This window comes from Corvus kubaryi, unplaced genomic scaffold, assembly GCF_017639235.1.
Source record: "Corvus kubaryi isolate FWS band 111438036 unplaced genomic scaffold, C.kubaryi_AGA036_p1.0 37398, whole genome shotgun sequence".
Classification (NCBI taxonomy): domain Eukaryota; kingdom Metazoa; phylum Chordata; class Aves; order Passeriformes; family Corvidae; genus Corvus; species Corvus kubaryi.
Genome location: NW_024581137.1, coordinates 11,748,039 through 11,765,454, shown reverse-complemented (window position 1 = coordinate 11,765,454; position 17,416 = coordinate 11,748,039). Strand labels below are relative to the sequence as shown.

General features: G+C 40.7%; 1 protein-coding gene across 5 annotated transcripts in view; it reads right to left on the bottom strand.

The window, feature by feature from the left end:
• ELMO1 (engulfment and cell motility 1) overlaps positions 1-17,416 on the bottom strand; it is a 305,383-nt gene that overhangs the window by 13,723 nt on the left and 274,244 nt on the right. For all 5 annotated transcript variants that reach the window (XM_042042860.1, XM_042042859.1, XM_042042862.1 and 2 more), the window contains 3 exons: positions 15,465-15,628; positions 9,672-9,784; positions 1,175-1,282 (listed from right to left, as the gene is read on the bottom strand). In XM_042042860.1, coding sequence (XP_041898794.1) covers positions 1,175-1,282; positions 9,672-9,784; positions 15,465-15,628 — 385 coding nt within the window. The remainder of the gene's footprint in view (positions 1-1,174; positions 1,283-9,671; positions 9,785-15,464; positions 15,629-17,416) is intronic.

The window sequence follows — 17,416 nt, the reverse complement described above, 5'->3', positions numbered from 1 at the left end:
CTTCTGTCACCCTGACACTACCGTAACATTTCTCTAAGCCTTGTCCACAAAAACAGGCTCCTTCTGTGCCAATGCAGCAATGTGAGGCCCTGTCCTACATTCTGCCAAGACTGCAGTAAGACTGTGGAACATCCTTGAGGCAATCTGTAAGGCAAGGAAAACAAGGGAACGTGACTGCAAACTGTCAGGGCTCCAGCATCACACAGGATTTTCTTCTTTCCCTCTCAGACTGGATCTGGAAGCACTAAGACATTTTAAAAAGTGCTGCCTGGAGACAGGTCAAGGGAGTAAATTTCAAATCATGCCCCAATTTTCAGGCTGGAAAAATTTCAAACTTCTGAAAAATTATTCTTTCTGCCATTCCATGAAAGAAGTGGAACTACCAGCTGAAATACCTGTATAAGTGTGTCTAATTTGATAATGCCAAGAATTTTCAGGGAAGAACAAAAAGAAATTATCCCTTATTCAATGCTGGATTTCTAGAAGTCACCTCCCAGTGACAGAACTATACTCATTATTTCCATTATAATAAAAATTTTTCCTGGATTGCAGGTTAAACCCCAACAACTCATGTTGAAGGTAAAGAAGAAGAACTCACTAGAGTATGAGGGATATGAAGAGCTCCAAAATTACTTTTAAACATAAGAAAAATCCCAATAAATCCCCTGGTAGGAGTTGCCACAGAAGCATGTCCTGTCCCTGTTGGGTACACAGAAACGGTGAGGTCCTCTCAATACTGTTCACAGTGGTGTGTCATCTCTAAGCCTACTCCTCACAATAACCAAAAAGACCTCTGCCATATATTCCTCTTCCAGTCACTAGACTGCCTGTGTCCATGGACAGGCAGTGCTTCTGAATATACCCAAGTATTTTTATTTGACACCCGCAGTTAGATGAGCAATGAAAGTAAACTGTGTTCCTCCCTAGGAAAGACATGACACTTCCAAGCTGAATGAAATTATGAACTCGCTGAAAAGCTTAGCTCAGTCCCCACACACACACTTGCCAAATCCAGGAGAGCAGTGTTTGAATGCAGGGGGAAATGTCCCCTGCTCTCTATCTTCATAAAGAGAGCTGTCAATGATGTCCCATGTTAAGAGAAACCTACTACAATTTATAAAGAAGAACTAGCATAAAAGAAGCAGAGTGGTCACAATCTTTGTGCATGACTTACATTTATCTTGCAAGGAATCATGAGGGACTTCTCCCTGTGGACTTTCTTCCAAGTCTCCGTAGTGCAAGACCTTGTGATTAGGTGAAAGTCGACAATACCAAAATTTGTCTGTTGAAATAAACACATTAAACAAGGTCACTAACATGTTCTTCATCAGCCTTACCAACAGCAGAGGAGAAAGCTTACTCAAACAAGGTGCTACAGGGAAAGGCTGTCTTTTCTTTCAGAAGAAGAAATGTGTGGGGTATATATAACAAGTGTAGGGACTTTGCTCAGTAATTTTACTTGATTAAATGAAGCTGGCATTAATCTGCAGGGGTTTTTTTTATGGACCTAGTCACTGGCTCAAAAAAAAATACTAGTGAGAAAAAAATTACTTAGTTTTACCAGATATTATATAGCCTCACGGACAGAAGACTGACAAAGTAACTACTTTGAGTGGATAACTTTAATTTACCCATAAAAGATTCATTTTTAGCACCCACTATGTGAAAATCAAGCCCTACCAGCTGTCTTGTGTGGGACACCCAAAAACTGATAAATTTGAAATATCCCATACTTTATGAAAATTATGACTCATGTCTTTTTTATAGACATAGGAGAACACCCCCATATTTTTGGAGAGACTGGACACAATAAACATGCAAGGACTTAAAAAGCAGACATTAAGTCCCTTGTCCTGCAGATAACTCACACAAATATATGTGTGACCATGCAGTTCATACCCCAGTCTGCATTTTAGTCCTTCCTAAGAGATGTACATTTACATCTCCTGACAACTTGTGCTTCGCAGGATATAATTCCCCTCAACAACATTTGTTAAAATCTGCTCCTGTGAAGAACATCACCTTTGCAGAGCCAGGCCACCACACTGCCTAGCGTGCAAGGATGGTGCTTGCCAATTCCCTTTCTGAAATGGTAAGAAAGGGGTTACCCTTCCTTGTCAGAGCACATTCTATTTAATAAGTAGATCACATAATGTTGAGCTGTCAAAAATACAATCTTGCTACATCCAAACTAAATCTCCAAAAGCTCAGAGCAAGGCTGGATGTTAAAATGCCAGTGGAGGGGGGCAGAGGGCTTCTCTGGCTCTGTGCTTCTCTCGTACTGGCAGTGCTGATGCTGTGCCAAGCAGCAGCCTGAGGGGCCATTTAGGGGAAACGTTAGCACCGACACAGCCCTGCGGCGCTGCAGTCGCTGGGAGCCACAGCTTGGATAAAACATTGGAGGAGCAGTAGAACCAGCATATGTGAGCTCATTTGGGGTGTTAGCAAAGGAAGGGCTTCTTGGCTCTATGAGTAAAGCATTGGCTTCACAGACCCAGCTGCTTCCTTAAGGACACTCCAGGCCCCTGGCCAGTCATTTAAAATGCAATGCAGTAAAACACAGACAACTGAATGGTAAAAATGCACTTTTACATGCCTTTTTAAATTTGTCATAGTGGTAAAAAGGTTTAGGGCAAAAACCCGACACACTTCAAACTACTTTCTGAGTGTGCAGCCTCTTCTGCAGAAAGGTTTCAGAAAACCCTACAAATCCCTGGCAAAGGCTCAAAATGGCCATGGGAGGGATTCACAGTCATGCACAACACTGAAAGATTTGTGGTAGCGAGCCTGAGATTATGATCCCGTGAAGCATACAAAAAGAGCTGCTGAAATGTAAGCATTCCTGGACTATAAGCAGAACATACAGTGTGGCACAGTATGGGATACAGAAGAAGACCCCACTCGCCAAACTTTTGTAGGGAGTTGAAACTAGAGCGAGTAGGAGCCCTCATTCAGAAGACTCTCATCTGAAGACCACACACACAAGCAACTTGTTAAACAGTTTGTGTATCTCAGCAGGATGTGTGTGAAAATTTTCTAGATTCATACCTTTTGCAGGGAACTCTACCAGAACCATAGCAAAGCCTGATGCTTGAAGAATATACCCCACTGAATCTCATGGTTGACGATTAGGCCTAAAGAAAAGCCTCCAGTAACTGTAGCAGGAGGCTTTCATACCTAGCTTTAACTCTAACCTCATTGTTTACTGGGCTGTACAAAGTAATATAACTTTCCAATTCTAAAATTAAAACAGTCATTCTTTTGCTTAATAAAAGCCAACATGGTTTCACTACCTTCTCAATGAGCTGGGCAAAAAGATGGTGCAACTGAAAAAGAAAAAAGAATTACCATGAATTCCTTTCAATTTATCACAAATGGGGTTGGTGTTCACAAGGGTTTGGCTCTTTTATCTCCTAGAGGTTGGTGTTTTGGTAACCTTGGTTCTCATTCAATGCCATGCTTCAATAATAAAAGAGGGGAATACCCCTCCATGAAAATATCTTATTTTGTTTTAGGAAGGGGTGGTTTAATGGGAAGAAACCCAAGCTCTTAATGCTTGAGGAGCCTTTTCAGCAATTGCCCATAACCCAAGGTTAATTAAAAACTAATAGCCATAGACTGTAGCTTGAAGCATGTCCAGCACAACTCTCCTGTGGGCTCATTAATAACTGCTGCTCTGCCATAGCCTTGCTGTCAAGGGGAAAGCCCTTAAATGAAAGCTACAAATGGACCTAATGAGGTTTCCTCAACGACAGCCACTAAATGACTGCACCAGCCAGGCTGAGGAGGGTGACAGCATGTTAGTGAGGAGAAGCAACCCTTGCTTCTGCAGCCACCTCAGCCTTACCCATTGCAGTTTTCTTTTCAGCTGTCCATGACACTACAACCAGTGTATGAGAAAATATCCCGCTCACATGAGATTTCAGTGCCTTGGAGGGGAACAGTTTGAAACTGGATGCAGCTACTTTACTGTAGTGCAGGTGCTGAACACAATTGTACTGGAAAAGTAGTGTATAGAGTAATGCTGCAGTCAAAACAAAAATTATATGAAATTGCTTCTACCGAGAAAAAGTGTGAAGAAGTCTTAATTGCAGAAAAGCACATGGGAAGTGGCCAGCACTTACTTTGAGCTCTAAATTGATAAATTTAAAAAAAATTAACAGAAGAAAAAGCTCTTTTCTACTATGACTCAAAAGTGGTGCTTATAAAACAAAGAAAAACTATTGTCCAAACCCTCCAGAACTCTTAAACCAAAATCTGCAGAGTTGAAGTGTCACAAAAAGCTTTGAAGTTGGAACAGACCATCCTCATTAGTCCCCATACTCCACATCAGGCAGATCCATGTGCATGTGCCCAGCTGGAGTGGGGCAACTGCGTGTTCCGGAAGTAATTTTGGTTTTAGGCCCAAGCTTAAGAATTTTCCCCAAAGACTAGGTCCCTTCTATGAGCTACAATGCCCATTTTGGATCCAGTGTTACTACATCTACCTCCTGCTCAGAGCAAGAAGCTGTAGGGAGGGCGGCCACTAACCACAGTCTTTAGAGATGATGTGGACTTGATATTTCACCACCATTTTCAGACACCACATCATTTACACTTTCTGGCAACTCCCTATGTCTTTCAGCTAACTGACCACTGGTGCAATCACATTAGCGTGGTAGATATTCATCTTTGGGAAACAGAATTAGTCATTCTGGTTTTTAACCTGAAAAGTTTTCAAGCAAATTGTTCTGATTTTTCAAATAATTACTAAAGCAGCCAGTGGGTTAAATATATCACAGCACATTGTTGAAGACTATAGATGAGGTTAAAAAAACCGCCCAAATAACAAAATCAGCTACAATTTGGCTACAAAAGTAATATTCAGAGCTGTGAACAAACAGCAGAGCACAGAACATTTTGCTGGTGGGCTACAGAGTGCCTGGCCATTCACGCAGTGTGTTTCCAAGTGCATTAATGGCCAATGACTCATATGCCTTTAACAATACTATTCCAGGTAAACGACTGCTGTGGTTAGTACAGAAGTGCTCTATTGTTAGAATCTGAGGAGAAAATAGCTCAGATATGCATGGACAGAAGTCTTGAGAATATGTATTTTCTCCCAATACACTCTAGAAGCTTTTCATTCAAAGAAAAAACATCCTCACAGATTTAGCAACAGGAACCTGCTTTTAAATATATCTGTGAAAACATATGTATTTGTGTAGATTTTATATCTATATATGCATGTGGGCATATATTTTTTTTATTTTTCTTTCTTTCTTCTGTCTTTAATAAAATTGAATTGATATTTTCACTCCAACTAGTCAACTGCCTAGATTAAGCCAGGGAGCTCTCCAAATGACTGGCAAATAATTGACCTGTGGCATTGTTGGAGGCATATTTGGTTAACTGGTTCCTCTCAGAGACTCATGCTCACAGAGGTTTTTTGTGGGACTATGGGGAGTAGGAGGAAGTAGCAGTAGAAAAGAGTTTGGCAGAAAAAAGTCAAAGTGTGTGGTGGTGTTCAGAACTGCGAGTTACTTATCCTAGCAAGAGACAGAAAACCAGTCTTCACTTGGTTTTCTGTTTCAGTTTAAGCTTTCTCTTCCCAGGTTACTTCCATGGTGCCTTCTGGTTTTAATTTAATGGTGTGTATCACCAGGGTTTCCCTTCCTTCCAAAAATTACTGTTAGAGAAACGTCATCTTTGGCTGCAAAACCACTTCAATAACATGCAATTTCTCTATAATCTTTATAAAGGTAAAAGGGGAATTTATTTCCAAGAGTGCACCCAGCAACGTATACTACAAATGTACTGGATGACAGCATCAGAAGCATCTATTATCCTCAATAAAATGCCTTTATCTGCTACTTAGCTCTACTGGAAATAATAACTACTGGGGGTGTAGAGTGCTTGGCAGGTTTTTGCTCTAGTCTTCTCCCTTTTCTTTTAGGAATTATCTAAGGAAGGAGAAAGCTGAAGCGGTCTCTCAGTAGATGTTCAGGGTCCAGGAACAAAGTGGGGATTTGCAGAGCCTGATGATCTGCTTTTGAGCTGTGATCAGAAGGATAGGCTAGATTTTTCTGTTTCATTTCCAACTGATTAAGATACTTAATGAAAACCCAGGAGTTAGTACTGCAGTTCTCCTATGAAAACCTTGCAAGGGAAAGGCCAGGTATTTTTCGGAAGTGCTAAGGATCCTGCTGGGACAACAATGGTATTTCTGAATTTCAGCTACAGAGAGATCCTGCTATGATAATCCTGTGCTGAAACACAAAAAGCAGAGATCTGAATACAGATACCTCACAGCCTAATCTTCAGCATCCCCCCAGTGAATCACCTGTTGGGACTGGAGGCTTTCCAATGCTACGTATATATGAAAGTGCTTAATCTCTTCTCAAAAGGCCGTAAGAGGTTGTAAACTCCCTTCTCTTTTTTTTTAAGTCAAAATTTTCAGCTTACTGTGGCTAACCATGTGTGTCCTACCACATGTTCAAACAATAATCTTAACAGAAGTTTACTCTGGAGTCTTTATCATGGGCTAATGCCTGTTAATTATCTTTAAATTGGCAATTTAATGCTTTCAGCTTCTGTGTAGGGCACGTTCAGGTTCTTCTTGTACAATCTGCAGATTTGTGACATTTGTTCCAGGATTGTCTTAAGGGAACAAAAGAATCATAGGAAAGTACAAAAAGCATATACACACTTTAGTATAACCCCTACCTGATCATGCTACTCTTACAAGTAGGTTGCCACATAACAGGCAAATCGTGATGCCTCAGAGCAGTACTCATTTCTGTTTCAGTTCCATGTCACCCTGGATGGACCGTGGCCAATTTTTTAGAGCCTTGGTAACTCTCCACGGCAAGTGAATTCTGTTGGAGCACCAGACAGGTGACAGGGCTCCTGAACCCCCCGAGGTTGTACAGGGCACTTGTACAGGCAGGTGGGTTGTGAGAGAGGAGATGGGGACGTGGGATGAAGCTAAAAGAAGATATGCTCAGAATTTGGGACTTCTATTATTTTTATCAGAACATTCAGAGGAATTATCTGAAAGACTGACTGTCATGATGTTTAGTATCACTAGCTAAACCTCAGGTCCTCCCTTCACTTTACTCCATCTTCTAATTCTTGACATCATGACAGCCCTGGTTTTACAGTTTGTTCTGCTTTGAGGTTCAGGAGACCCTGAAGGATAAATGGTGATTTCAAGAGAGCTTCTTTTGCTTTCTGTCAGCCGCCAGTATTTGCTATTTGGACTGTGTCAGGAACTGTACATGCCTAAAAAAGGATCCCAGTTGAACGGCTTATACGCCAAGCATGCTTCATTAAATTGCACAGTGTTAGGTCACAGAATCAGAGAATATGCTGAGTTGTTGGAAGAGATCCACAAGGATCATCAGTCCAACTCCTGGTCCTGCACAGGACACCCCAAGAGTCACACCATGTGCCTGAGAGCATTGTCCAAAAACTTCTTGAACTCTGTCAGGCTTGGTGCTGTGACCACTTCCCTGGGGAGCCTGTTCCAGTGCCCAGCCACCCTCTGGGTGAGGAACCTCTTCCTAATATCCAACCTAAACCTCCTCTGAACTCAGCTTCAGGCCATTCCCTGAGGTCCTGTCACTGGTCACCACAGAGAAGAGATCAGTGTCTGCCCCTCTGCTTCCCCTCATAAGGAAGTTGCAGACTGCAACAAGATCTCCCCTCTGTCTCCTCTTCTCCCGGCTGAACAGATCAAGTGACCTCAGCCACTTCCCATACGGCTTCCCCTCAAGGCCCTCCACCATCCTCGTTGCCCTCCCCTTGGATGCTCTTTAATAGCTTCATGTTCTTTTTATATTGTGGCACCCAAACTGCCCCCAGCACTCGAGGTGAGGCTGCCCCAGTGCAGAGCAGAGCGGGACAATCCCCTCCCTTGCCCGGCTGGCGATGCTGTGCCTGATGCCCCCCAGGACACGGTTGGCTGTACTGAATTTAGTCCTGGTGGCCTCATGCATCATCATCCTCTATAATGGTTGTGTCTACTGCCTCCCTTCCTCCCTCCCAGATGGTAATATACCCTTCTGTTTCAGGGAATACAGGAAGTCTGTCACAAAGCACACACAACTCTTAAGGGCACGTGGGAACATGACCTCCTAAATGGGCTTCCATCTGCGAAAAACCATCTATTTCAGAGAAGATAACGTTCTTTGAGGCATGGTTGCATGTTATATTTGTTTCCAAAGAATCGTGAATTATTTCTGGCCCTGTACAAATATGACATCAAAGCAATTAATCTGGTGGCCTATAGAATTCACTCCAAGGCACAATAGGAAGCAACCCTCTCAACTGAGGACAAGAAATTACATTGATTTAAAAAAAAAAAATATTTTTTTAACTTAACTGTACTCATATAAGTTGAATGAATTTATACTCCCTAAGGCTCTTGATCCTATAAATCATGAGCTAACAACAATTTAAGATAAAATAAACAGTCTATCTTCCTCTTGGAGCTCAGCCATAAGAAGAATATTTGCTGCAAATCCTACTCTTTCCCCAGAATTTGAGTCATTTGGATTAAGGCTTTGAGAGGAATAAAACAAACAACCCTCACTACTGGCAGCCAAACTACACATTACTTTACCTACTTTCCCTCCATGAGTATGCTGATGAAGGAAAAACATGTATCATGCCTCTATCCAGTCTGTATAGAAATGCACAGTGGAATACTGATCATCCTTCTGTGCAGTGGGCTTCTTAGGTGTTTGTATGAATGACAGAGAGGTTATAAATAACCTCCCTACATTAAGGAAAACTGCCTCCTTGTTTCTAAGGAAGGAGGCATTGCAGGGATACTTCTCTCTGTGAAGAACGCACTTTTCCCCAATTAATCTGAAAGTCTCAAATATTGATCTTTATCAGTTCTTACTCCTAGCTTTTGTAATTTTCTAATTTGTTCTGTATTTACAGAGGAAAACAAATAGTAATCTGAGTCCTCACAAAATGAGCGGTTTAAAGCGAAATTTTTGGATACGACTTCTAATTAATCTGCTGAATTTACACTACGTCCCCATTATGTTATCTGGGGAAAGAAGCATGCCTCTCTGAGGGGAAAAGAACCATGGGGAGTTTTACGGTATAGAATGAACTATGAACCTTGCACTGAGCAATGACTCATAGAATTGGGAAAATAATCTTCTCATATCAATCAAGTATTCCTATGAAAGTACGCAAATTACTGATATTTGATATTTGAAATTACTTTCAAAAAGCATGTTTAAACACCACAGTATAATTATTGTATGTGGCAATATAAGACCAAACCAAAGGACAGGGGGAGGGATGCAGAATGAACTTGTTGCATACATAAAGGTAATCAAAGTCTGAGAGATTCAATTTCAAGTTTCAGGTGCTATTCCTGCAAAGATATTGCTTTGAGATGAACAAGAAGCCTGGACATTCAGGAGGAAATAAAAATACTCATTTCAGAATGTGACACTGCTGCCTGAGATTTTGTCAAAGGCTGGACTTGTTAGGGAAACAGGAAATCCTGAAAACCTGTAACTTGGAGATGCCTTCGGATGCCTCCCGGTAAAAACAGTCAAGATAGCACTAAAATCCAGGGTCCTGCCAGTGAAAATAGTATTCCTCAGCTCAACTTTTAGACCAAAGTGACAATATAAAGCCAGACTAGGGAGTCTGAACTGTACCTTGTCGACGTCGACTGTTGAGTTTCCTAAAGCATGTGCCCTCCACAAGTCGATTGAGACGTTGCTGCTTGATCAGTTCTAAGATCTCTGGCTGAATCTTCTCCTTTAGTTCCCTTGGGAAGAGAGAAAGTAGGCACTTGTCAAATTCAATCAAAGATCATCCTCCTTCCTCTGAAACAGAGTCTCACAAGATGTTTCTGCAAGGCGTTTGAAGAGTACATCAGTCACAGACAAGACCAGGTCAGAATCTAGTCTGCCCCAGAAAAAAAACCCTTTTTCTTTAAACAAAGAATGGAACTCAGGATATGTTTGTTGTAGACATCTCCCTGCTACAACATCAGTGTATGACTCAGGCAAGTTGCTTGTTTTTATATTACTTTACTCATTCTAAAAATAACACTTGTTATAATGCATCAACAAGATTTTTCTGCAGCAAATAATGCTCTTTCATCATAGGAGCCCTGTGAAGTTTATTTGAGGGTCTGTCACCTTTTGTTGCACAATCCTATGCCAGTATACTTCACTAGCACTGCTACTTAGGACAACACAAGAAGGCTAAAACATTTTGAAACAACAATAAAAAACAGGGAGCAATGCCAATGAGCTAAACTAACGATCAGCACTATATTCTTGTTCTCAATCTCGTATAATTTGATTACTTTATTATTATCAGAATTTGTGGAAGACTAACTCATGACTAGGGATCACTCAAGGCTCCAACTTCACTTTTGCCTAGGAGTGCAGAGACCCACAATACATCTAGAAATAATCTTATATCCTTCAGAAAATGCATTTCTCCATCTTACTTTGATAAGAGTTCAACATGTCAAGAACTAGGCAGAAAACATATGCACATAATATTTAAAGTTTAATTTCATACACCATCACATGGATTCACAGATGTCTGAATTCATCAGTTATATCCTCACTTAGATTCATTAAGAATATATAAAACACAGGTTTAAACATCAACTCGACAGCAAGCCTAGTAAGATTAAAAAAAAAAAAAAACTGAATGTGTAGCAGATTTATAAAATACAAACTTTGTCAGAACCATAATTTTGCATTGCTGTGCAAATTGGGTAATACCAAAAATCATTCTGTCCGGCAGTATGTTCCAGCAATCATCATCAAAAGGAAGCTAAGCTGTGGTATCCCACAGAGACACCAAAAATTTTTCTCTTCTTGAAAACTTAGGAAGCCCATTCTCTGCTGATTTCCACACTCATTTGGATCCCGTGCCTTTGATCTGCCAGACCCCCACTGAAATCACCGCAAATCCTCTGCTAGAAAGATCAGGCCTTTAAAATAAAATGTCCTCTTTCCCCTAGGTGTCAACGAAATGATTGGGTGCATAACCCACTGCATATTTACAAGCTGTGAAAATCTAGCTGGTCAAAAATCAAGGAAGCATTGTAACTATAGAAACAGCCCATGTTTTGGAAATGTGTTATTAGTCCTTTAGGACTTGAATTTTCAAGCACTGTTGTTTTCTCATTAGGATCTAAGATACAAATATGTTGAATGGTTAAATACTGTGATTAAAAGAATTTTGTGCTTGAATAAATGTCTTGCCTTTACTGAGCTGATGAGCTTCCCTATTCCTCAGGTACAACCTGAGAGCAGAGGCTGAGGACAACAGTGTTAAAACATAAGTGTGGATTACTCAGCAGTCCAGGCTGCTGACAATCTCCAGCTGGACTAATTTCAAACATTCAAGAGTGGTATAAACATCAGTCTGATATTTAGGTAGTTTAATTCAGAAATTGGATGGTTATCATTAAATAGGTGTTACAGATATCATAACATTGTATTTGTAAGACTACCAAAAAGCCAAAAATGAATGGGTCATCCAGCTCATTAACATCTGACTGTTTGCTTATAACATTCTGTCTTCTGGCCTCTAATGCCCCACCTGCCATTTACAAACCAGAGGAAGAAAAGGGTTTTTTTAACCAATCCAAAAAAACCCAGGTAATCCTCTCTAAAATACTTCACTGCCTAAGGGAGACTTTGCATGGGAGAAGTGGAGGTAAGAAAGAAGGGACCTCTTGCCTCTTTGGTTACGTTCTGGAGGCCCTCTGCACACATACAAGTATTTGCTCTCACAGTTGTGAAGCTCAGTGTGCTACTCTCTTCTGTTCCATGGTCCTTGAACTTGATCACAGAGAGGTTGTAGAGACAACCCATTACTCCATGGAGAAACAGTCTCTGGTAACTCTGGACCTAGTGAAAGCCCGTAAGACTGTCAAGCCTTTGCCATGGTCACTTCGTGTACTTACTGTCCTTAGCAGCTCATGCCAACACATGGTTAGGTTACTCTGACTTCTTGGTTCTCAGCCATTTTTCTGACATCATGACTCCAGATGTATTTCTGCAAGGTGATCCTGCCGCTCAGTGCTCCTCACTGTCAAGGTTTCTGTTCCACCTCTTGGAGGTGACAGAAATGGGTCAGAACAATCAAACCACAGTGCACAAACAAAAGATATGCTTCTTTGAAACTCTGTATTTCCTTCTGAAAGCCATCTGAAGGCAACAGAGTTCTGTTCCTGGCGATCAGTGTCTAAAGACAGGAGGGCTAGAAAAAAAATCTTTGCGCAAGAAATAGGTCCTCCTGCCTAATTTTAAAATCCATCAGGAACAATGAGCTAAAGGAAGATCATAAATGCAAATACATTTTGTGAATATTTATTTATTGTCCCTGAGATGACATTTGCTTAACAGTTTGTGCCTTGTGAAGAGAGAGAACAGACTAAGTCTAAGGAGACAGTGACTTTAAAAACTGCCATTAGTTTCCTACTGTGTTTCTGTCACATAAAAATGTAAAACATTAGTGTGCTGGTAAGAGAGAAGGGTTGAGGGAAACACACATTAATATATATGATTGCTAATTTTGTGATCTCACTGGTCTTAACACGGGAGGCAATACTAACAACAGTTACTTGTTTTTAAAATACATGAAAATCATTAGAAATTATTTTTAAGTTTTTCACATTTCACAAATTCTTCTTCATCACCAGTTAAAACTGTCTCCAGCTTTTACTTTTCCACCTTATAGTTAAGACTCACTCAATAGTGGTTTTCTTTCCAGGATGGGGCATTTTACAGACATTTAAATTATTAAAACACAATGGGAGAGTAATCCCAGAACTGGTTTCATGTGTTTTGTCCTTTTATCTTTCTGGCATATAGCTACGCTCCCTCTCCTGATCATGCATTCAGAGCAGGCAGTAGTGACTCTCTCTAATACTGTAGAGAAACATGTAAGATAAAAAGCAGAAAATCATCTAGACACCTTCCTCTTTTTCCCTGTACCTTGTTGGTTTTCACACAGATGTTACTTAGTAATGGCTCCCTAGCTGCCATTAACTCTCCTTTAACCAGCAAGTCCCTAATTAGATGCCAAATTTTTATCTAGCATTAACCCATCTCTGTTGCTATTTAATTTTTCAAGGAGATCTCTGGTCCTCTATAGGCCCACAGGATTCCTAGACAACTTCTGCAGCCATTCAAAATGAAACTGAGATACTTTATAATTCCATTATGGAATGGCAGTTTGGATGATCAGTAATGATCCCAAAATCCCTGAATCTATTCTGAAGGACTTTTAATTTTTCCTAATCAAAAGCAGATACTGATAAGGTAGTACTTCACGTGATACAACAATGCTCATATAAAAGAAACAACTAATCCTAGGAAAACAAGGTTGCTGTAGTTACCAGGATCTAAGACAACATTTTCCAGTTTACATTCAAATCCAACTTCAGTGAAGCCTCTCTTATCCAGTAGCTTGAAAACTTAAAACTACAGTGCTTCATACAATGAATAGCAAAATAAAGACTTCTATCATGTTCAAGGCAGGAAAACCCATCCCCTGATTGCTGTATTCTCAAGCAGAATTAAACAAGGTCTGCTGATGTTACAGTCACCATTGTGCACAATCTTTTTTAGCATATCTGCAGGGCTTTAGAATATACAGCACAGGCACGACTGCTCTTTTCACTCACAGTCTCTTTCCCCACAATGGGGCCATGATTCTGTACTTCTATCAACTGTGCCATCTATGCAATTTGAGAGAGTTCAGTACAGGGAACCAAATCAAAGTGCAAAATGAAAGGACTTTCTTTTCAGAGTCAAGAACAAGAGATCATGGATGTAATCAAAATGCAAATGCATGGAGTTAAATCTCTGAAAATGCAGTTGTGATTGCTTAAACACCTTATTGATTTACTTAGCCTTTATAGCCTTTAGGCTTAGCCTTTGTCCTGAATTTGAAATGATTCTCTGGTAACACTACAGTTGCTTTGAACTATTTGTGTTGGCTGTTTCACTTGCTCCATGATGGGGAAGAAGACTCTGCACTGTGGCAGCAACTAGCCAGAGTGACACTGGAAATGACGAGCTTGCACAAGGCATTGGCAAGTCTTTCAATGCTAGGTGATGGTGCAAGAGAATATAAATAATTGACCTCTATCATACTTAAACTGTTGACTCATAGGGAAAGCAGGGAAGATGAGAAGCTTTGGTGACAAGCTTTGCAGTTCTGAGCAGCTTTGAACTGCTAAATGTTGCAGGGAATTTGCAGGGGCTTTCTGAGCAGTGTAATGATGCAAAACTAACTGGAACCATTTGTAGATTTTTAATTGATGCATTACTATGAGTGACATCAGTTCTAATTGGGCATTAGGTCGTATTTTCTAATGGAAACATAAAACACTGGAAACATAAAAGAAGCATTCCCCCTTTGATCCACATTGGTATGGTTAAAATTTAGTCTGTAATTCTACTTAGTTTATGCTTCCACTGTTGCCCTGCTGCCCCTGGAGGAATTTGTCCCAAGAGCTTGTACTTAGATATCTGCATCTGTTAGAAACAAATCAAAATTAATATCCTGCTTCTGAATCCTGAAATGCTCTGGCCCAAACCAGTTTCTATACTTTTGCCTTGGAAAAGGAGATTTAGAGTATCATGAGCCATTCCATTTGCAACACAGTCAGGATTTAATGATATTTCAGCTGATGCTTCTGAGTCCTCACCATTTCTCTGCTGATCTCAAAAGGTTCCTGCTATTCTCAGAGCATCATTTGTGCAGCACAGAGTCTGCATCTGTCCTGTGCCACCAGCTCAGCCACAAGCCCAGACTTGGTCCAGAGCCAGGTGTGGCCCCCATTTTTATACAACAGAACAAAGAGTATTCTGAGAAATGAGAAGGAGCTATGGAGGCAATATTAGCCTTTCATACTTTGCAGTAAACAACAAGCAAAGGACTGGCTAGCTGCCAGAATGTTGCTATTTACAAATAAGTAAATGACTGTTTGTCATTAACACCAATTTATAATGTTATAAGCAAAGACAACTCTTTTGGAAAGTCAGTGTGTATTGGCGCTTCTTTTTCTGGGCTTCTCCCTATCTTGCTCAGAGAGGCCTTGAACAGAAGACAAAGTTGTGATGTTTGATTAGTTAGATCTTTTCTTTGAAAGCCACTTCCAGCACCAAAATCAGGCTCACAATCATGCAGAGCTAGGAAATGGTGAAGCACTGTTTCATATAAATAAGCCATGTGAAATCCTGCTGGGATTTGCCAAATCTGGTTTCACTGAACTCAAGGAAAAAGTTACGATTCCCAGCAGTAGAAAACATGATGTACTTTAAGCAGATGCCTCACTACTGCTTTTGAGCACAGCTCCCTGGACAGCTTTTCTCCCTGGGATTCCCCAGAAGAGCTCACAACTGTCATTCGCCCTTGTTAACCCTTCCATGAAAAAAAGAGTGGGGAGAGAAGACAATACTTACAGAATTGGACGAGACTGGAAATCTTCCTGGTTCATTCTTTCAGACTGGCGTATTTTCAGTATTTCTGTGTAACTGAGATTCTGAAGTTTGCTCTTGAATTGATCCAGAGAGCTAGGCTTGGTAGTGAGTGCTCTCATTATCTGTTCTTTCACTACCTGCATTACCTGCAGGTGACAAGGAAAGAAAAAGAAGCTGTGTTAACACTTTCTGTGTTTTTGTTTCAAACTTATTTTGGGTCACACTAAGGTTTCTAGGTATAGAAGATGGTATATGTGGTCTCTGGACAACTTTTTAGCAACATAACCAGAAAATAAGCCAACTTGTGACACGGCATCAGAGACTACATCGAAAGCTCATCTGCTCTGTGACAAAACTGGGGCTTTTTTGAGGGTGGTGGGGAGCTGCTAACTGGCCCATTGCTTCCTTTTATTCCTTACACCCAGAGGCAACGGGCACACCCTGGAACACAGGAGGTTCCTGCTAAACACCAAGAAACAGTTTTTCACTGTGAGGGTGACCAAGCACTTGCACAGGTTGCCCAGGGAGGTGATGGATTCTCCATCCTTGGAGATACTCAGAAACTGTCTGGACATGGTCCTAGGCAACTGGCTCTGTGTGGCCCTGCTTGAGGGAAGGCTGACCAGATGACTTCCAGGGGTTCCTTCCAGCCTCAACCACTCTGAGATTCCGTGAGAGCCTTACGCTGCAGGCACGTTATGGCCATACACAGTGAAGCAAAGAGAACTCTCTAACAGAGACCATTAGTCAGGGGAAAGAGATCACTTTGCCAAGGATATTACAGGATTGCTTTTGAATAAATGCCATAAACAATGCAAACCAAAAAATGAGAATGAAGGATGGCTAGGCAACAGCCATCTATTCTGCATAATAATTATTTTTTCAGGAGAAAACTGCTGAGACACAGTTAACTAAGGAGAATTGCTTGGATCTAGTTCAGATAAATACATATGAGAGATTACTCTCTCTCTCTCTCCATAATCCTAGACTCATTTTCTTGTTGATGGTGAAAGTCACACACTTAGAAATATTTATCTGATGTTGTGCTTAAATGGGCTGAAAGAACAATTTATCATACTTAGAAAGGTCCATCTCACCCAAATGCCAGAGGTAAAATCCAGCAGGAAATGGTAGCAGCCCCCGGTATCAAAATGGTAATGCCAGAAAGCAACAGTTACACAAACAGAGGGCAAAGCTTTTTCTGTGCTGTTAATTTTCCTGTATTCTTTCATCTTCAATACATGTCTTAAAACAGAAACCCAGCCCCTCAAAGGTTCCCTAATAATTCCAAAGCCTCCTCTTTTCATATAAATATTAAATTGTTTCACATGGTTGCCTTAGTCTTCTAACTCATTGCCTGTACTGCGTTCTATTTTTGCTTCCTGAGACGTTAACTTCTTTCTCAGATGTGATCTAAGCACTCATTTTAGCTGTGTTCAGCAGGTGAAACTAAGCAACTAAAGAACTGAAGAATAACTTAACTGGTCTACCAGTGAGAATTAGCTACTTCCATATTGAAACATGAACTCCTGAATGGCACCTGACTGCTTAGAGGAATTAACACCTCCTTGCCTGCATTCACAGTGCACTCAACTAGTCCACACCAGTCCAATCATGAAACGTGCTGCCACACCACAGAAATGACAAACCACCGCAAAATCCAAACACCCTGAATGCTGATGGATCATGCCCAACAAGGTAAGTGGCATAATCCTACTGATTTCACTGGGTCTTGGTTTAACAACTAAAAGGGCTTAGGAAATGTAATGAAGGATATGTTCACAAAGGAAACATCCTCAAAGGAATAGCAGGAAAGAGTGAAACAGATAATTCCAGTGCCAAGTTGGATGTTTAAAAATTTGTTCTGACTTCCTCTTTCTGCCTTCTTGACAATGACTACCTATCACTGCTAATTAATTTTAAGCCCTATGTTA